Below are 22,012 nucleotides of genomic sequence, written 5' to 3'. Positions count from 1 at the left end.
TAGCCCCTTGTTAGTCTGCTTTGGAGGGTTCAGCAAATGAAACTGGTGGGAGATTGGAGGCTAAGAGGAGGGGTAAAAGTTAAGGCATTTCTCATCTATCCTTTGCCTCAAGCAACAGTTCCTTTATGCCTCCAACTGTCATTAGATCTGCTGAGGGTCCAGCTTCTACTCACTTGCTCCTCAAGTCCTACCTTTAGTAGTAGTGGTTACCTACCAATACTAATGCCTTGACTGCTTATTCTCTGCTTGAAATTAGGCAGGTGTATGTTCAAGAGCTAATGATTACCTTTATGTAACACCTATGTATATTTCACTTAGTCCCTTCCTTGTTAGTGCTGACAAATTTGGTAAACTTGGCATCTGTCATTCAGGTACTTCTGTGTGCTTACTGGTTTATTTGTTTATTTATTATTATTATTTTGCTTGTTCTATCACTGCTGAGAGAAGTGCATTAAAATCTCCAACTATAGTTTTGGATTTGTATACTACTACTTTTAGTTTTGTCAGTTTTTGCTTTATATATTTATGGAAATGTTTTAGGTATGTACAAATTTAGGAATTTTAGATCTTCCTGGTGACTTGCTTGGTATCTGGTAATATTTGTCTGCTAATGCTTTGGATGTTTCTTCTTCCCTGGTTCCCCCCTGACTGCCAGCTGTTGGAGTACTCCTGGGCTCAGAGCCTAGACTTCTTTCCTCTATTTTATACTTAATCTGTAGGTTTACTAACCTCATCTTACAGCTTAAACACCATTTATATGTTGTTGGATCACTTATATTTATCTCACCTATAAGTCTCTTCTCTTCTGAACTATAGGCTCTTAAATTGGGCTGCCTCCTTAAAATCTCTGCTTGGATGTCTGATGGGAAGGCCAAACCTTGGGTATTAAAAATTGAGCTCCTGATTATCCCCCCAAACCTCCACGTGCGGCCTCTCCAATTGTTAATGCAAAAACTTGAAAGGCATGCTTGGCTCCTCTTTCACACCCCATATGCAAACCCTCAGCAGAACATCTTGGCTTTCCACATATGTCTGGAATGAACCACTTTTCACAACAGTCATTGCTATCACCATAGGGTAAAAGTTCTGGTGTTCCAAGGTGTCTTTTCTGGTTATCTCCGAAGTATTAGGATCCTTCAGAGATAAGGTCCCTGGAAATAAGAGTCTGATCCATGAATCTTTGTCCCTGTGCAAAGTCTCAACTTCCCACTTCTCAGTGATCCAGCTACACTGGCCTGCTCTCCACTTATACTCCCCATTGTTCTGGAGCTTCTCAACATCCTTCCCTGCCCTAGAAAATCTCTAGTTTCTGTCTTCACACCATTGTTCCACTGACCAGTTCTGCTATTGACATTCGCTCTGGTCTCTGTGTCCAAGTTCTTTTTTCATCTGGCTTTTCTCCCCCCTCAAGTGTGAAAGAAAGCAGACTGCCCTGTTTTGTATAAAACAGTTCAAGGCTCCATCTGAGGAATGAGATGAAGGTATAAAAAGTCCTTCAGGAACAACTGAAACCAGGGCAATCATTACCTGCCATGAACATTTTTCATATTTTTAAAAGCAAGCAATATAAAACAGGGGACTATTTTTTCTTAGTTATGTTCCCCCCCTTGAGTTCAGAATATATATAAAAAAATCACATTAAGTGAAGATTTCTATAAATAAATTTTTATATTCCATGCAGTGCTATGCTCTTATCTCATATACTGTGGTAGATTAAAGAGGACTGCAAATTCTTTACACTCTTCCCATGCAGGGTCTACTTACCCTTCCCTTGAGTTCAGGCTGCACTGTGATGCCTTTGGACTATAATAGAGCATGATGAAAGTGTTGCTTTACCAGCTCTGGACCTTAACTTTCAGAGAGCTGACAGCTTCTATATTGGTCTCACAGAGCCCTAAGCTGCCATGGAAGAACTCTGAAAGCCCCGAGACCGCCATGCTAAGAAAAATCCAAGCTGTGTGTAGAGGTCCTGGAGGATGAGATGCTGTGTGTGTGTGTGTGTGTGTGTGTGTGTGTGTGTGGAGGGAGGGAGAATGGGTGGGTCGGGGGGGGGGGAGAGGAGAAAGAGGGAGAAGTAGTGAGCACAGATACAAGAGGCACGGGAGTGAAAGGGACCACTTGCACATAGACCACCCCAGCCACCTGAGCTGATATCACATGGATCAGAAACAAGCCACCCACATTTCTGAAACACACAATTATGAGCAAAATGGAATGATTGTTTTGAGCTGCCAAGTTTTACGATAGTCTTTATGCCATAATAGAGATCCCAGACTCCCACTGAAGTCTCTGTGATTCTGTCATCTCCATCATTTTTAATAGTTGTAGAGGTATTTTTCCTTGAAAGCCATTAAGAGTGCAATAACATTATATTCTGTGTATTTTATGCCTTTCCCATCACTTACTAGCTTTTGTTTTATATACTAGCTCCTTGTATTTGCATTTTATCTCTCCTTGATGCTGGAGGACTCCTTGCATTCTCAGCAGTGCCTTTCACATAGTAAGCCCCCAGAAAATTGTTGCTTTGTTTGAAGAGAGTCTGGGGAGTGACACTGAACAAGGATATGGGAGATGAAGAGCTAGGTCACCCCAGCCAACTGTGATGTGTCCTGACTTCTGACAGTTTCGAAGGATCTCCCACCTTGTGTTATCTCTTCTATTGTTTCATACTGCTTGACTTTTCCTGTATCTTTGTTTTGTCTGCTCAGATTTCAGATGCTCTAAGAGCTGGAATTATTTACACACTTTGGTGTTATACTTGTATTCAGCACAGGGCGGGGCTGATGAAATCTACTCAGTAGATAGTCCTCTGATGAGCAGAGATGGTTCATTATTGGCATCAGAGTACATATAGAGGAGAGGCTGGAACAAGTCTCCCAGGAGAGCTAAAGGGAGAAGACTGCAAGGCAGACAGAGAGAGGAAATCTGGATTTCAAGGTTGGTCAGCAAAATGGTGCTTCTGCAGAAGGCAACTGTATGTAACTAAGAGTATCAAAGGCACCAAGGAAGGGAGCAACCTTGTGCAAAGTTTACAAGCAAATAGACGTGTATGAGAGAAGCAGCAGAGTAATGTGTTGGGTGGATTGACCTGAATACAATCCAGTGCCTAGGTGTTAGACTGAGAAGCTTTGGTGCTTCTGCCTTCTCAGTGTTCTGGAGCTAGCTTGTATTTCAGATTGCTCCTATCACAGCTACGAAATACGTAAGCTGTTGTCTTTAGCACTAGGTGGCTTTGCTGCTCTGAGGCCAAGGCATCTTGTCAGAGTCCAGGGATCCAGATCTTCTGCTGGTGGATGTTGAAAGGAGAGAGTGGTTTGTAGGAGAAGGATGTAGAGTCACTTTCATGTCAGTAAAGCTGTCTTTGGCAAGGTGATTCCAGGGTGATAGGGAAATACGTCTTTGTAGAAGGGTTAACTTAGAGCTTGCTGGATACTTGCTGGAGTGAGTAAACATGGGACCTATCAAGACTTCCAAGTTCTGGACAGGCTGGAAAATGTTTCTGTTATCTCTATGGATTAAGATATCAGCAGGGACAAAGATTAGTGGATAGTGTTGAGTGTGGTTTGAGACTGAATTACAAATATTCCCACTTTTGCTCTCTGTTCCCCTAAAACTCTTTCTCTTTTTCCTGGCTACGATCTTTCTTCATGGACTGCAAGTCTAATGCTTGATTGCAGTTTCTCTGTAAAAGCACTTTCCATGCTTAGGACTCAAACGTCCACTGCGGGGCCGGGGGGTGGGTAACAAAGTAAGACCTTGTCAGTTACTCACATCTTCATGAAAGTGGATTATTAAGATTATTGGCTGAAAGTGGGCTTGGAGAGAGGTCCAGAGCACAAAGCATAGCCAATGAGGGGTTTTCAGAATGGTTATTCTGACCAAGGATATTTTGAGGAATAAATAAATGAGATTAGATCTTTGAGCCTGGAGAGCCAGGTAGAAGAGCCCAGAATTTATAATGAGCAGACTAACAACTCGCTGAAAGCTGTGTTTTTGTAGGATGAGTCTATAGAACCCTGAGCCTGGCACATAGTAGGTGCATGTAAATCCGTGTTAAGTGCATTGGAAGGAAAAAGGATCGAAGGTAGGAAGGGAATGGAGTGACTGTTGCAGGAAGTGAGGAATAAGCGCTCTGTTCCTCACACGCTGTCACTTCATCTGTTAAAGTCACTGTATCACATGACAAAGATTTATTGGGCATCTGCTCTGTTACTATAGCCTCCTAAGGAAAATTTCTGCAGAGCATATTGTTCTGGGCAATGACGTTTGTCCCTCGACCAGAATGAGCTACTTTAGGGCAGACACTATTTATTTCTAAATCTCTCCATCCCTTACACCAGAACAGTACTGATGCACAGTAGGTGCTCAGTCAACATGGACTAAATGTAGGACATGCATGAGCCAATGTGCTCAGGGAATGGCTGAGAAGGTTTATCACAGATGCGGTTCCTCGGGCTGGTGGGCTGGACAAGCGGGGAGGGCTAGTCGTGGGCTGCTGTTTTTAATCCTTGTCTTTCAGGCTGGTCTAATGACTGCAGTCTTTTTTTAAGACGTCACTTGGTTAACATTTCAGCACATGCTGTATTTGGCAGTTACTGGTTTGGAGAATTTAAATCCTGAAAAATACTAACAGGAGACATAATGGGATGATGGCTGGTAATCCTAAATTGTTTCAACATTGTTAGGATTCCTGTTTTTGAGACACAAAGCGAAAAGGGAGATAGCTGTCAGTAATAAGGCACTGAGTCAGGAGAGGCAGGAGTTAAATTGCACTCTGTGCCCCATTTAATAAAGTGTGGTATAGCCAGTGCCACAAATTTGATTTGAACAATTTCTATTTTTCCAGCAAAGATGTTATTACAGGTCAATCATTTCCATAAGTGAGAGCACATTTCTGGTGTATACTACACTGACAGATGGCTAGAAGACCTCTTTTTCATGATCCCAGGTGGAATAAAAAGGCAATTTACTATCTATAGGACTGTGGGTACACTGGTAATGGAAGAGAATCATTCTTATACAAATAACTCAGTGTTTGAATCTGAACTATCAAATGAATCTGAGCTATAGCCAAATCAATTTGATAAACCATCAGAATATGATTGTACTAGCTCCAGCCTGCAAAGGCAATGCATTAAATTTTCCCCATAGGAAACAGCTTCCCAAGGAAACAGCAATTGCTTGATTGCTTAACGCACACAAACACACCCCAAAACTTGAGTGACTTTAGAATATCAGGTGAGAACTGAGCTGGCCACTGATTTTCAAGGCCAAGACTCTGGAGGGGAAAACGAAGATGCTAGCCTTCTCCTTTGAAACTCAGAGGCACGTGCATGTATGCCCCTGACTTTCTCCACATCTGTTTCTTTTTGCAGGGGAACATCACCCTCACACCCTTTGGTGTTCAGAGGTTCTGTTTTTCACTCATCTAAAATTTTTTGCCTTCGTTAAAGGAGTTACCATTGGTTTGGGCACCTTTCACTTCACTCTCTTGGAATCCTTCACATGCACGTACTGGGGACAAAGGGCTGAGCTTGTTGGGGAGGAAGATTTCCCCTAGTTAGTTTGTGGAGGAGCTACCCTGGAGACAGGGCAAAGCTTCCCAGTTTCCAGCCTTGATTCTAGTGCTGTGATCCTTGATGAACTTTCTGGACCAGCAACAGCAGCTTTATCAACACAAATTATTAGAGGTGGAGCTTCTCAGGCCCACTTCTGACCTGATGAGTAAGACTCTGGGGGTAGGGATCCACATTCCAGGGTTTTATAAGCATGACTGGTGATTGTGATACATAATCAAGCTTGGAACCACTCCCAGCTGAGCTGCTCATAGCTGAGCTCTCCTCTGGAATTGACTTCTGACTTAGCCACGATTTGCCTCCTCCCCAGGGACAGTCAGCATCATGTGATTGTTGAGGAGGGGGACTGTCCCCTTGCCTTAATTCAGTACAATTTTGAAGGGCCATCTTAATTGCACAGCTCCCATGGGATTAGCTGGGGCTTCTGTTGCAAATGCATTGCAGTTTGACTTTCTTTTTAGCCTGATTCTACTCCCAGCAGGTACTTCTCACATACTCCAGTAGCATTCCCCAGTCAACCTCCTGCATGCAAACATCCATATAACAGGCTTATTTGGGGGAACGGGAATCTGCCCCAATGCACAGTCAAAGCACTAGCCTGAACATCTACTGTGCAAAGCAGTCTTCACAGTCTGCCCTCCTCCTACTCATCAACCCATAGCACCTGGGGTGGGCTCCTTCTCTGCACACACCTCAGCAAGGAGATCTCAGGTCAGGGTTTGGCTGGGGTTGGCACATCAGGTTGTAGGAGTAAGAGATGGAAGAGGCCATAGAATCCTAGCCGAGCGAACAGACTGGAAGAACATCGGCAGACTAACCCGAAAGCCCCAGAAAGAAGGGAGGCTCATGTTGAGGTGATCCATCCTCTTGGCCCTCAGGAGAGGAGAAGGAGACTAGCAATCACAGGCTGGGCTTTTGGCCAGGCTCTTGCACATATATCCTCATGCATTGTAATGAAAAGATCTGGGAATGTATTACCACCCTCTACCCTTTTAAGTCATGGCAAGTGCTTCATAATTCCTTTTTCTGTAAATTTTCTGTAAATGTTATTCACTTCATTCTGGCCAGATCTGTTCCTGTGGTAAAAGGGTTGAAAAATGCACCCGTAACTTGAGGACCCTGTGAGCTGCTTGTGATGGTGACCTCCCTTTTCCTGCTGGCATACGTGGCAGGACCAGCTGAGGGATTCACGTCCGTGTTCTCCATTAGATGCTCAGATGAACACGTGGTGCCATGCCTCAGCCTGGGACCTGCTTATGCTCCTGTAGGAGATGTGCTTCTGTGCTCTGTCTCCTTATCATTTACTGGTGTACTCAGGCTGGGAGTCTGGGGCTTACAATTATTTCCCCCCCATCTTTTAGTTTGCAGACAAATGTGTAACATTAAGATGTTTGATTAGACATATTTATGTGCTTTAGACAATATGATATAGTGGGAATCCGTGGAATGTAAGGCAGAAGACCCATTCTTGGTCCAAGCTCTGCTACTTACAATTGCAGTCTGATGTCCATCAGGTCCCTTTAAAATTCTGATTTTGGGGGACGCCTGGGTGGCTCAGTCGGTTGAGCTGCTGCCTTTGGCTCAGGTCATGATCCCAGGGTCCTGGGATCGAGTCCCACATTGGGCTCCTTGCTTGGCAGGGAGCCTGATTCTTTCTCCCTCTCTGCCTGCCCCTCTGCCTGCTTGTGCACTCTCTCTCTCTCTCTGCAAATAAATAAATAAAATCTTATAAAAAAAAAAATAAAAAAAAAATAAAATTCTGATTTTGGGTTCCTGGATAATGAGCTAGTTGAGGATCTAGTCCAACTAGCATGTTCTTGGTAGCAGAGTGGGTTAAGGAGCTATGCTTTAATAGTATACTCAGTACAAGTAACAAAGGGAAAGCTGTCCCCTCACAGACGACATCATGTCATAACAGACAGAGGTGCCTTTTTAGGAACATTCAAAATCCTTAGGACTCTCAGATAAGGGAAACAGACAAACTGCTCTTGTTGTCAGAGACATGAACAGCTCTGTCTCGAAGTCTGTTTGTCTAAGTCCTTGGTATATTAGAGCACATGGACCATATGCCTGGCACTCTCTATTATGCATGGGAACCACCTGGTTCTTCATAGCGCACATCATGACCTGTTGTATTAATGTGTATATTTAGTAATTGTCTGACTGTCTTAGGAGAATACTTTCTGTGAGGAGACCAAGGCTTAGGGAGGTGAAGGAATGGTCTTAAATCAAGGTAGTCTGCTCTGGCTTCTCTGCTTTAATCATGCTGACACTTCCTTCTTTTGCATATATTGTCCATCTGAAGGGAGGCATACTAGAATAATCATTGTACTTTTCAAAGAGGCAGAATCCTGTCTATGGGTCAAACATGCTCTATCATCAATGTAACCATTGGTGGAGTTTCTTTTCTACCATACAGGGTGCGTCTAGTTCTAGAGATACATTATGTTCCAACCTGAAGGAGAAGATAAACTTTTTTTTTTTAAAAGATTTTATTTATTTATTTGTTAGAAAGAGAGAGAGAGAGAGAGGGAGCGAGCATGAGCACAGGCAGACAGAGTAGTAGGCAGAGGCAGAGGGAGAAGCAGGCTCCCCGCTGAGCAAGGAGCCCGATGTGGGACTCGATCCCAGGACGCTGGGATCATGACCTGAGCTGAAGGCAGCTGCTTAACAAACTGAGCCACCCAGGCGTCCCAGAAGATAAACTTTTGAGTGAAAAGGAAAAGTGATGTTGACAGATAGGAGGGAAGGAGAGAGGGAACCACATCTGGGAGCCTATGTTGATTGCCAAATACAAGGTGGGGTCCAGTGGCTCTCAAATGCCTCAACTGACCTTGGGCAGACCATGGATGGATCATCTACTAAAACTTGATTTTTTTCCCATATATCTATTTCTGTGCTCACTAATTCTTCTTATATCTAACTTCTTCCTTCTTGATTCCTTTCTTCCTGCAGTACATTTCATCAGTAGATAGAGTAGGCCTTGCTGAGAGCCCAGGAAAACACATTTAAAAAAACTCTTGGAGAGTGGGGTCCCTGTCACCATGAAGGCTATAGAAGTCACAGGAGGAAGAATTCTCTGTTGGCTAAGGTGGCCAGAGAAGTGGTGGCAGCTGGCCTGACCCTAGTGGAAGATCAGAGGCCCATGAGAAGAGAATGGGAGACAGAGATGAGGAAGCAGCACCAGAGGGAGGGGTGTTGCTGCAGGGCTGTGGGGCACTGAATGGATCCCAGGAGATTTGAATCGAGGCAAAGAGGACCCAAAAATAAGTGTGTTTGGGGATCTCTCAGAAGAACATACTCCTGGACATTGAAGGTAAAGAAGGAGACCTGTACTTTTCCTTCCAGGGGAGAAAGGTATGGCAGAGTGGTTAAGAACCTGTGCTTCGAGTCAGACCAGTTTGGTGTTAAATATATGCTCCCAAATTTGCATGACTTGGGATGAGTTAGTTAACATCCCTCCATGGAAGCCAGTTTTTCCTTCTCTACAATGGGAACAATATCTCCTACCACAGAGGTTTTATGAGAATTAAATTAGAAATGCCTCTTAAGCTTTTAAAACACTGCCTGGGACTTGATTAGTGCTCATTAAATATTAGTTGCCATTATGTTATTGAAAGTCAGGATATAGATCAGCCTGAAAGTGTCCCTGGAAGTCTTTGTAGATGACGCAGGTCAAGACTGACCTTAATTGCCAACACTATATGGGAAGCTTCTTTGAATTGGAGAAAGTTGACCTCTGACTTGGACATGTTAATCTCTAGCACATGGAAACAGGGGAAGCTACTTACAGAATGACTGGTCCAGAGGCTCCATGGAAAACATCATTAGGCAAGTCTTCCAAATTATTGTTATCACTTAGATTCCTGGGGATGGAGTTAAGGAGAGAAGAAGGGAGACAAAAAGCCACATAAATATCACTGTTGTAAGAGCCATTTCCCTCTAAATGGCCTGGAAGAGTAGGCAGGGCTACTTACAGCTCATCTAGTTGGGTTCCATTGAATGCGCAGTTGTGTATTTCTTGAATGCCATTCTTATTCAGCCATCTGAAATAAAAGACCCATTAAAAAAACAATAATGTCAGATGCAAACAATACAGGGGTTTCATAATTAGAAGCACTGGGGCAAGGTCAGACATTGCAGGTTATTGGCATAAATAAAACGCCACCCATAAGGCTCAGGGACAGGAGTGGGAGGGAGGCTGATTTATCACTGTGTGACCTCATGTGATGTTTGAAGTTTGCATTACGTGCTTGTATTACGTATCCAGAGGGGAAAAATTCGTTTTGAAAGGGCACACTTAGGCCTACCACCTGGATCCTATACGGTCTTCGTGCACATCGTTAGTGCATAGAGATGGTAACATGGGGGCATGAGACAAAGATCTTTCCCATCCTGAAGGACCAAAATCATGCAATTATTGGACAAGTGTTTATAAGACCAAGAACACTTTATATCCTCTTTCTCTAAGGCCTTAAGCTTCTCACCCATGCTCACCCAGAGCAGCAGGCCTGCTTGTCATCAAAAGGTGATCTAATTAAGCTGTCGGACAACCTGAACATCTCCTGTGACCCACAGGGACCTGGTTATTGGAGGTTTGTGGAGGTGGCTCTGGGTTAAGCCAGAAAGGAAGAGAAATCAATTACGGAGACTGTGGGCTGTGGCAGGGCGCAGTAGTGTGAGTGGGAACAGGAGGGGCCTCTGCGGTTGATGGGGGCTGGATGTGGAACCGTCAGCCTGATTGTGCAAAGGACAGTGAGCAGGTTAGGGGAGACCAAGGACACCTTGGGCGGACAGCTCCGCACTGCTGTGCTCCTGGATGGATCTGAAAACAAAAACAAAATCAAAGGTCGGGAGAGCTTAGCCTGAATAGCCTCTGACCACCTGCTCTTGATTTGCTGTCAGGTTCTTTTCCTTGTCAGGCTCAGTGGGTTTACAAATAACAGTGTTTGAAAAGCTGACCCTGAGAGGCTGCAGCATGCTGTAGACTCGTATTTCCTGGCTTGCCGTGGGTAGCTAGAAACACTTACAATCACAGGGCAGCAACCATATGTTTTTTTCCTTCCTCCTGAAAACCAGTTTAAAGATTTTTTTTTTTTTTAAATTTATTTGACAGAGATCACAAGTAGACAGAGAGGCAGGCAGAGAGAGAGAGAGGGGGAAGCAGGCTCCCGGCCGAACAGAGAGCCCGATGCAGGACTCGATCCCAGGACCCTGAGATCATGACCTGAGCCGAAAGCAGCGGCTCAACCCACTGAGCCACCCAGGCGCCCCTGAAAACCAGTTTACATAAAGAGATCCAGACAGGAACCAGGTAAATCTTTCTAAAACATCAGCAGCCAGTTGGTGGGTTCTGATGGCAAAGAGTCGCTGTGCACCTCCGCTCCCACCTACCTTGCAACTACCTGCCTGGACCCCAGCTATCCCTCCTGCTCATGGCTTTGTCAGCCTGTCCCTGGTAGTGAGTTGGTGTGACAGCTGCCCCTAACCTGTGGGATATAGTTTACTGGGATTTTCAGTCAACCACAGGGATTGGCAAACTTCTCCATAAAAGGCCAGAAAAGCCATTTTAGGTTTCGTGGGCCAAGAGACAGAATGGAGAATACTACATAGATATTTTATATAAGTATGTGTGAAGCAATGTTGACAAAGGTTTTGACCAAACTTAAAATAGAATACTGATTTTTTAAATAATGTCTATTGAAAAGCATGGATTTTTTTTTTTTTCTGGGCAGGATACCATCTTGCTTAATTAGGTTCAGTGTCGGTGTTCCCTGTCATCAAAATTTTCACTTGTACAAAGCAGTACTAGTTCATGGGCTGGATTTGCCTGACCCTTCATCTAACACAAAGGCGTGGGTAAATCTGGGTGGGCTCCACCTATGTTTCTGTAGACTAGATTTTTCTGTACATAAATTTCCTACAAATAGATCTTGCTATGATGAAATAATATACAGAGGGATTTAGAAGAATTCCTATATTTGAAGTAGACTTTTGTCTTCATGGATCCTTCTCAAACAACAGACACCATCCTACGGGGAGGGGTGGAAGTTTTTGATGTCAGCAGTGGATCATTACACACACACGAATGATGTCCAGAACTCCGGCCTTGGGGTTTACATTAGGCTGTAGCACTCAAGCTACTATCAGAGAGAAGCTGACATTTATTATGTACACTCTTAGTCTCTTAAGACATATAGTGCTGGTTCTAAAGCCTGATGATGATGACGACGGCCACAGTGACAAGGACAAACTGGGCAAACCATCAGCTAAAGAATAACTGGATCATGGTTTTCTTTCATCTTCATGTGTTTGTTGCCTCAGTAGAGGCTCGGGAGGCTCCAGAAGCAGAATCCGCTCTCAGCCTAAAGAGGCAGGGGATAGGGAGGACCTGGCCTCTTAAAGCTCACTGGGGCAGGCAAGTGAGATGGAACCCAACTAAGAAAAGGAGGAAATGTACATGGAGTGAGCCTCTCCTATGGCTGGGACATGGTGGGAACTGATATACTTAAAAGCTCATTTTATTTTTTTCTGAATTGAGGCTGTTCTTGTGGTTGGTCATAGCTAGTTTTTTCCCCTATTCAGACCCTGTGGTTGCAGGGCGGGGGTGGGAAAGGGCTCAGATGGGGTGGGAAATGGTGGACCTTTATTGCTCATTTTCCTCTGAGTCACTAGCCCAGTATCTGATAATCCATTATTATTATATATATAAAATATTTTTTAGACCAGGGACTTAAGATTTTTGAAAAGTACCAATGCACAGAAAAATCTTTCGGTCCTCTGTGCCATTTAGCCATGCTGCTTTTTCTGAGCATACTTGGGTGTTCCTAGTGGGAAAAGATGCCCCTGCATCCAGATGGGTCACCCCAACTAAGAACACCTGGAGTCTTAAACTGTCTTCAGGGATTTTCTGATTCCATTATCTATAGATTAAGGACCATCTGAGGTCAAGAAAAATAGAGTTTGTTCTCACAAAAGCGAATTTATCCTTCAGAGACAGGTCTGAGAAGTATTGACTGTTAAGAAAGCTCTCCTCTCCGGGAGAGTGTGTTCTAAATTCTGGGGGGCCACGTAGTGTCCATGAACACAAGCCCGAGAAGAACAGCCATGATTTGCACATTTCCTTGGTAGGTTTGGGTTTGTGAAGCTGTGTCCTAAGTTCTTATTTCCTCAGGTCCTTTGTCTTCACCCGGGGAGAGGTAAGGCCTCTTTAGATCAGGATCCTTGCCCTCTTGTGATTTTGTCTTATGATCTGGACAAAAAGAATGTGTGTCAAAGTAGAAAACTGTGAGGATATCGGCAGACTCCTACTTAATGATGTATTTTTATAAAATACTCTGTTAATAGATTTGCCACATGAGAACATGAAGTAACTTAGAATCACTATATTTAAAGATATCTAGAGCAAGATTTAAAGATGCACAGGATGTCTAGATACACCTGATGGCATTTATCACTAGTCTCCTTCCATAATGTAGCCTGGCAATCCATACACTATCATTCGTGCTCTAACCTCGCGGGCTGATGTTACTCAGGTATTCCCTCTTTCCCCCAAACTTTCTCCCCCCGCTTTTTTTTTTTTTTAACCTCCATAAACTTGATGATTGTTTCCTCTCCTTGCCTTTTGCCTGGCTATATCCCATTTACCTGTTAAAGCCCCATCTTAGACACAACCTTCTTTCTCAGCCATCTTTCCCTTCTTTAACTGTTCCTTCAACCCTCATGTTACAGGCCAGTCAAAGTAAATTATTCCTTCTGTCCTCTTAGGGTAATTGCCTTTATTTTGTACACTTTTCATTCTGTTTATATTTTAATTCATTTCTTTTGTTTTCCCCTTCTTTCATATTTCCCATACCCCATTGACTCATTCTAATACAGGTGCACATAAATTCTGAATATCATGACTGTATTAAAGAGAAGGATTAGGTATTAGTTAAAATTTTTGTCCTAATACTATGTACTCTTAATACATGCCTTTGATTTAAAATTTTTTTTCTCCTTCATACTTGCATTGCCTCTGCTAGTCTCTTTGAAACCTTTCCTATTGTTGTCTCTAATTAATTTACATCAAATGCTGTGCTTAGCTTTAATCTTCAGCATGTCCTCATCTCTACTGTTTCTCCCCCCTCCCTCTTTTCTTTTTTGTACTGCTGGGTAGTCTCTGAACCATGTTACTGCTTTGAAAATGACTGAAATTCTTCCTTGGCTGGAACTTACCTTTTTATGTAATGGCATATTTTATACACACACAGGTATATTTAAAAAAAAATGCAACAGTTTGTGAATTGGAAGGATAAAATGCTTTTCCTAAAGATGTAATGGTGGTTACCAGTTTCCCAAATGCCATTCTGTTTCTCTAACTTTGTAGACCCTGCCAGTACCTGGGTAGCCCCAAGCTTTCTCTTTCTTAGCCATCTTGGGCAGTGGATGAACTGCCACACAGGCTACTAGCATGAATGATGATGAAGTAGTCCATTATTGGCACAGAGTGCATTTAAAAACATTCCCCAAAGTAAGAGGGACTAACTCAAGCTCATTAAAAAATGTGATTGTTCCAAGAAAAAGAGAAGTCATCTTACGCCCAGCATGGGGTTGAACAGGAGCTGCTTGGCATGGTTACGAGGGAATATCTTCCAAATTCTGCCTCCTCCTTGGTCTTTTTCTTTGGGCAACAAAAGCCTTGCCAGGCAATAACTAGCTTTATTGATGCATGAGTTATTCTGTCCTTCAGAACAGATGTTGCATCGCAGGAGACCATCATTCAAAGAGCAATTTTAAATATTTGAATCGCACCACAGAATCATAAATTATTAACATGACTCCATGTTGTGATTCTGAAATGTAAAGATGGGGAATGAGAGAAAAATACTGAAGCAGAGAGAAATTTAAATGGTGTAATGCCAAAGTTACCCAAACACAAAAGGAGCATCCTGTTATGAGAGATGATTAAATCAAACCAAATGTTACTCCATTGGAGTTTTTTCTTTACTTACAAAATCATACTTTCATAACTCAGTCCCATGAAAGAATTTCTTTCAACTGTGTGGATGTTGATATTATCTTGAATGTCTCTAGAAGAAAGTACAGATACATTAGGTCTTTATGCCAGCTCCACTCCTATAACCTCCACACACTTAGCTTCCTGGGCAAGATATGGTCTTTAGCTGAGGCAGTGTTGGAACGGTTAGTGTTCTGAAAGATGATGAGTTCAAAGTTAGGGAAATAAATGACATTGAGTTTATCTTCAGTTAAAATGAAATTGAAATTAAAATGAAATTGTTCCTAAAAATGAAATTGCTGACAGTTTCTCCTCTTCTCTTGTGTCTGGACATTTTCGTAGCTAATTTCACCGTGTTAAGATTCTGATACATTCCTTTATTATCCTTGCCTGCTCACTGTGACAAAGCCAATAACACTGACCTTTTACCTACATATGGAACTTTTCCATTCATTATACTTGGACCTTCAGCTTCCTCCCATTTCAGTCCCCCTCTTCCAGCCAGTTTACTTCCTTCTGTTCCCCTTGGGTCACAGAAAAGTTGTATCATTGATTTTTCTCTTCCTGAATGGAGGGATGGAGAAAATCTTTTTTTTTCTTTTTTAATTTTTTTTTAGATTATGTCCCTCATGCTCCCATCAAGCTTCCCTGTGGTCAGATTTAACAAATACACTGTATATAGGAATAGTAAACTGCCTAGAACAATTTGAGAAATGTTGAGATCTTTTTCTCTCCCTCCCCCTCTCTCCTTTCTTCCCCCTTTTCCTTAGCTTTCTATACTCCTTCCTTACCATTTCCTTTTGGGTCTGTCCAGATTCTTACAATCTCACTATTGAAAGTAAACTTGGCATTACACACTGCCTTTTTTCCTCCTCTTTGAAAATGCAGATGTCTTGAGAAAAGGCAAATAGATTATCTTGCTAACAGTGTGAACTTGTCAGCTGGTTTCTTTATGCCCAGGGTAGTATGAGAATTCAGGAGGAAGAGGCGAGGGTGGTGCAAGTCTGGGATGAGGGGTGTAGTTGTAGGAGGGAGGTATATAAAGCACTGAGTGGTGAAGAAAGGAGACCCCTCTGTTGATAATGGTCTTTTTGAGGAGGCTACTGTCTGCAAACTGAGCTTACTGGCTTTCCAGTAAAACCCAAGGATCCTTCCTGTTTGCCTTCCTTCCTCCTCTGCTTACCCAGAGTGACCTACTTGGAGGATCTACATCAAACAATGCATATTACAGGCCCTGAGGCCATTGGGCAAGACATATACTGAGTAGGTCAATTCTCAAGGAAAAACTTACAGTAGAACCTTTTGGAAAGATTGAATCTTGTGAACAGCTGGCAAGTGCTTAATACCTGTGTTGGATATTAACCTGGAGAGAGAGAAAATTAAAATGAGGAAAAAATGATCCTGGCTATCTTAACAATTGCTATGGTATACTGATTCCTTAGAGAAAAGAAACTTACATTTCAGACACAATGCACAAAACTTTTTTTTTTTTTTTTTTTAAGATATGGTGGGTATTGAGGGCGCGTATTGCATGGTGCATAAACAATGACTCTTGGAACACTGGGGGGAAAAAAAAAAGATAACATGTTCCAAAAGTGAAATGTGACTAGATAACAAAATGTTCCTAAATTATCGCTTGTTCCCTGCCTTCTCATAGTCTGGAAAACTGCCCCTTCCCCAATCCAAGTGATTCTGTTGAGATTCGAGCATGGGGTTCCGTGAGCTCTGACCCCAGAATATGCATGTAACCTAATTCTAGTGAATTAGACTGTCTCCTGGGAAGTGGTTGGAAGTTGGTTAGAGCTGAGTCCATTGATGCCATCATCCTTAGGAGATAGTCCATAAATTTCTATAGCTGAAATGTCCACAGCTATAATGGATCCTTCCCCAGGTCTGCTTATCTTCATCTGGGTTCCCCAGGAAGCAGAGACTGAGATGAAGCCCGGCCTGTAGATGGTATCTTTGATAATGAGTTTAGAGAGTTTGTGACCTTAGTAATGAAACGGGGAAGAAATTTATCAATACAAAGATAAGTTGTTGAGTTGGCCACTGCGACTGGTTACTGGTCCTTAATGCCAAAGACTTGATTTAGGAGGCTATCAAAATGGATCTCAGAACTGTTGCTCTAAATGGGAAAGAAGAAGAAACATTCATTCATGGACTACTATTTCTATTGGTCAGATGTGTCCCCATGGGGTTAACTCCCTACTTACGGCTTATGTGCTGCATGAGTGCCCAGTGAGTGAGGAGACCCAGCACAGGAAATGAGAGGTCTGCAAGGCTGGGCCAGGTGATGTCCAGTTGCACCTGTCTTCAGCTGATTGAAATTTGCTGCCACAGCAATGGTGAAGATTTTCAAGGCACATGAGAGTTTCCCTCTAGTGAGTTATTCAGAATCCTAATAACTCCTCACAACCATTTTTCTTCTCTATGTGGCTTACTCAAGCCAGAGTTGGTCTTGATCACTTGGAATCTAAAGAATGTTCCATGGTACAAGTGAACAATGTGAAGGTTCATGTGTCCTTTTGGGTTTATGACTCTAGAGTAGACTGTGCTATCTTTGCTTCTATATTCAGAGTCCGTGAATTCTGCCTTTGGCTTCTCTAATGGTTCTCAGATTTTGTTCCCTCTTGGTTCTCAATGATCCACATAGAATCCATCTTGGTCAATTCTTTTGATTACTCAGCAGCCCTTGATTTGGTCCTCTTCTGTTTTGATCAGTTCTGTTCCTATAATTTTGCCTCTTCAAAATGTAACAGCAATGCAATTATGTATTATGCAACTTCTTGAATCTGACTGCTTTCACACAGTTTAATGCATTTGACAGTCTTCCATCATGTTGTATGTATCAATAGTTCATTGTTTTTTTTATTGCTGAGCGGTATTCCATTGTATGGACGCACCAGAGCAGACCCATTCACCAATTGAAGGACATGTAGTTTGTTAACCATTTTTGTAATAATTTAAAAAACTGCTTTAAACATTTGTGGTGGTGATGGTGGTGTGTAAGCATGTATACATGCATGTGTGTGTGCATATGAGAAAAAGAGAACATTTTTTTATCTTGTGTGAATACCTATGAGTAGGATTGCTGGGTTGTATGGTAAATGTATGTTTAACTTTATTAGAAAGTGCTGAACTGTTTTCCAAAGTGGCTGCACCATTATGCATTGCCATCAGCAATGTATGAGTGTTCTAGTTGTTTCACATCCCTGGTTATGTAAAAAAAACTCTTTGAATATAAAAGTAATACATGTTTATTGTCAGAATTATAGAAAGTATGGGAATATTTACAGAAGAAAGTAAAATTACCTTTAGTTTGTCTACCCAGATATGGTTTCTGCTAATACTGGGGGTTTGATGTTTCTACCAAAACAAATGGCTTTCATAGTTGCTTTCCAAATCTCTGAGATTCTACTCATTCTAAACAGAAACATTGGCCATAAATAAGTATATACTAGCTTGACACAGTCCTATTGCCCATTTGTTATTTAATCATATCCAGTCTTCTGCTATTTTTAGATCTCTTCTCATGTGTCTAAATACTATTCCCTTAATGAGATACCAAAGCAAGGACCATATTTAATATTCTCTGACAATCTATATGACTATGTTCAGATTTTGAATGTAGTATATGAACATAAAATATTGAGTTAATTGGTTGATGTTTCTAAAACATTGCTTGAATCTGTCACCAATAAAAAATAAAAATTATTCAGTTAATTTATTTGTCTAGTGTCACTGCTACCTAGAGTAATTAATCTTAAACTGACACAGGGAAGTCTTGAGGCCAGGAATCTGTAGAACCTATGTGCCAACTCTGTCATGAACTAGACATAATGTGTTTCATCTCTCTAGCCTGGAAAAGATGTGGAGTGCATGAATATCAAGGTAGACATTCTATCAGACACCTTTGTGCTCTGCTTCACATCCTCTTGGTCCATCTTTTACTCTAGCTGTTACCATAGCAACTAGTTACATACAGACTTAATTTGGCAAATACTGGTTGGAATTATACTGATTGTCTCATTTTCTGCCTTGGACTTCTCTGCCACATCTGAGTGGGGTGCTCAAATGAATCTGCTCTACCATTCAGAGGCATGTACAAATCAGGCAGTGCAAGGAGTTTAGGACACCATAGGGTGACTTTTGACTAGTGATCAACTCCTCTCTTCCATTCTTTGGGTGAAGAATTCTGAATATATCCTAAATGACACGTAAGAGGGACTCTAGCATGATTGGACCCCATTTACTGGTGGTGGTGAGCTGATGATAAATTCCTGAGGTGGCTCTCCCTCTTTGTTTTCTTCTCTTTAGTCATTCAACCACTTTCTCTGGGTTGGAGTATAAAAATAAATTACTCCCATGTAAGTCCTTCCTCAGACATGTTTTAGAGTGCCTAGGCTAAGACAAATACCAGCTTGTACTGAATCTTGCATTTATATAGATTCCCTGATGGTTGCTATTACCCTTTACTCTGCAAACCTGTCTTCAGTTGCAGCCTGGCCTGCTCTGTTTCTCTTTCTTCCCTTACTGTAAAGTTTCTAGAAAGAGCTGTCTGTATCTGTTGTCTTCATTTTCTTCTATCCCATTCCCCTCAGCTTCCTTCCAAGTTTCTTCATGAAATGTCTCTCCACCAAAACTACTTTGTTATGTGCCAAATGCACCAATCCATAACCAATAAATCTAATGAGCAATTTAAATTCCTTTTTAAACATCTTTTAGGAGAATTCAGTACTTTTCCCCTTTCCTGTTAGTTTCTGTCATTTTGCACTCTTCTGTTGTTTCTCTTACTCCTTTTTATTTTCTTTTTGCCCCCCCCCCCCCCTTTCTCCAAGCCTTTTGCCTTTTTTCTTTATAATCTTTCTGGGAAGATCTCCTTTCCCATTGCTTTAAGCACTACCAGTATGTTGATGACTCTTAGGTTCATACTTGACTTCTGACTGCTCTAGTCTATCTCTAATTAGAGTTTCTTTACATATTCTTCTGAATGCATAGCAAACTGCATTTTTTTCCCTCTTCACTTCTACCAAACTGTTCCTCCTCAGTTCTTCTTCATAAATAGCACTACCATCTATCAATTGTGGGTTACAAATGTGACAGTTAAACTTGGCTTCTTCATCCTCACTCCCCAATATCAATACACCTCAAAATCCTCTTTGACTCCATTTTCAAAAGATTTCCCCATTCTGCACAATTTCTTCCAACACTACTGATGCCATTATAAAATTTGCACTTCTTACTCTTCAGACCCCATCTCATGCCATCTTCCCCCTGCCCTATAGCATCTGTGGCTCTCACTCATTGCCTCAGATACACTAAATTGGCATTCGCACATGCTTTATAAGGAAGGCTTACCACCCACACCTTGCTTGGTCCCTCTCGACCGATGCTTCAGGGGTCAGCTGCAAATGTCATTTTTTCAGTGAAGAACTCCCCAACTGCCAGTTTAAATAAGGCCTCTGATTTATTCCCAGTATAATCATGTCTTTTTTAGCATTTTTTCTTTTTAGCACCCATCAAAATTCTAAAGTATACACTTTGTGTTTATTCAGTATCAGTTTCTTCAACTGGATTGTGAATGGCATGAGTGCAAAAATCAAGTTTTTCCTGAAAATTCAGTGTTGGCACATATAATATGCTTGATGTTATTCAGGCCAGGCAATGTGCTATGTGCTATTTAGAGATGAGCATAGAAAAGAAATCATTCACTACCTGTGTTCATCACAGCATCAGGATTTGACATAATATAGATAGTAACCTGGCTCTCTCTCTCTTAATGAATGATTATGACTTTTACAACATTGAAAGAGGGAAGTTTTTTGATGGTCAATGAGAATGGTATGTTATTTAATATCAGTAGCATGAGCTTCTGAAGCCACAAAACTTACAGAATATCTATAAATGTCTATAGTGGCACATTGAAATCTTTGGTTTTTATAGAAAACACACAGCAAAATGGTTCAAATTATTCCAGTAGTGCTAGGTTTAAGACACTTAAGAAGATCTAGTGACCATCTAGTGAGATGGATTATTGGTGATAAGTTTATAGCTAAGACTCTCCATAACCCCAAGATAACTCAGGAAATGGAGTTCGGATGAACACTTAGTTTTCAATTCATTTTTCCCCTTTGATCAATAAATTCATGTCTGATGGAGGCTGGAAGTGGGTAATAACCCAGGAGCTCTATGTCTCAATGGGTTTGCTTTGGTCAAATGACTGTTGGCTGCAAAATTATTTTGATTCACTCAACTGTGGTTTATCTTCAAAAACAGGAAAGGCCTGAGGGTAAAATGTCAGCAAATTTAAGTTCTGCAAAAGGATTTTCTAAAGAAAACTTCCAGTTAGCTCTCTCAACAGCAAGTTGCATATCTGAGCTGGTGTTAACAACTTTCCTGCTGAACTGTCACTAATGTTTAGGTTACAGTAATGGAAATGGGCTCCACTTCTATTGGGGTGACCTTAGTGAGGTTCCTTCTATTGCTGGGAATAATTCCCACTGTGTTCTGCCACGTAACGAGATAATGCACTTGCCTTGTAGTATATATGCTGCCGAAGCAAGTGCTATACTTGCCTTTTATGGACAGGTGACCCCACAGCTCTGAGGCTCATCATTATAAACATTGTTAGTGTTTTTATTAATCTTCAAAAGTGCTCGTGATTTGTTGTCTCCAAAACTGTGTGTGTTCTTACTTGTATTGCTTTGGACCATATGCCTTCCTTCCATATAGCCTCCGTCCCATCCAAGAGAGGATACCGAAGACCATCCCCCACCTTCAGAAAGTGAGTTTGGGTTAGTACAGATGTAATACTCAGCCTGGTGTAGTTCAAACTCTATGTTATTTATTGAGTGTCTTAAGAATTCAGAGAAGGGGAGAACAATGTGGGTTGGAAGAGTCGGGGCGGGCTTCTTGTAGAAAGAAGAGAAAACCAGATTTCTGAGTGCATATAGAGCTTTATTGGCCTGAATGAGAGAAGTGAATGCATATGGCTCATTCACGGGAGGGCCATGGGGGAACAGAGGAAGATGGAACTGAAAGGTAAGGAGGAGGTAGTATGCTAAGGATTTTACAGCTATATAGGGGAATGTGGACTTGATGGGTAAGTGACTGGAAATCACTTTAAGGTGCTTAAAGGTGAAGTAAGACTTGAGGGTTCTCTGAGCAGAGGTAGCCCATGTTTTTACCATCCCATAACACTGGGCTTCGTAGTGGTGGTTTGGTCAGGACAAACCGAGTGGTGGTTGAGACCCTACTGCATAACCGAACTGAGAAAAGTCAGGAAAGAAGGACCCTCTCCATCACACATACTGGCCAAGAAGGCTATTCTTTATCTGTATTTCACCCCAAATCCACTATGGCAGGGAATGATCAATTCTGAGACTGTGCGAATCAGCTCTTTTAACCTGTGAACAGAGGCTGAAATAGAGTTCATGCT

General features: G+C 41.9%; 1 protein-coding gene across 1 annotated transcript in view; it reads right to left on the bottom strand.

Moving 5' to 3' along the window:
* Nucleotides 1-22,012, bottom strand: part of FSHR (follicle stimulating hormone receptor) — a 159,017-nt gene that overhangs the window by 6,799 nt on the left and 130,206 nt on the right. Inside the window, 4 exon segments of the mRNA XM_047745358.1 lie at nt 9,368-9,442; nt 9,554-9,622; nt 14,570-14,647; nt 15,866-15,937. Coding sequence (XP_047601314.1) covers nt 9,368-9,442; nt 9,554-9,622; nt 14,570-14,647; nt 15,866-15,937 — 294 coding nt within the window.

Source organism: Lutra lutra, chromosome 9, assembly GCF_902655055.1.
Source record: "Lutra lutra chromosome 9, mLutLut1.2, whole genome shotgun sequence".
Taxonomy (NCBI): domain Eukaryota; kingdom Metazoa; phylum Chordata; class Mammalia; order Carnivora; family Mustelidae; genus Lutra; species Lutra lutra.
Note: the sequence above shows the minus strand (reverse complement) of the source record. Positions and strands in the feature narration are given on the sequence as shown.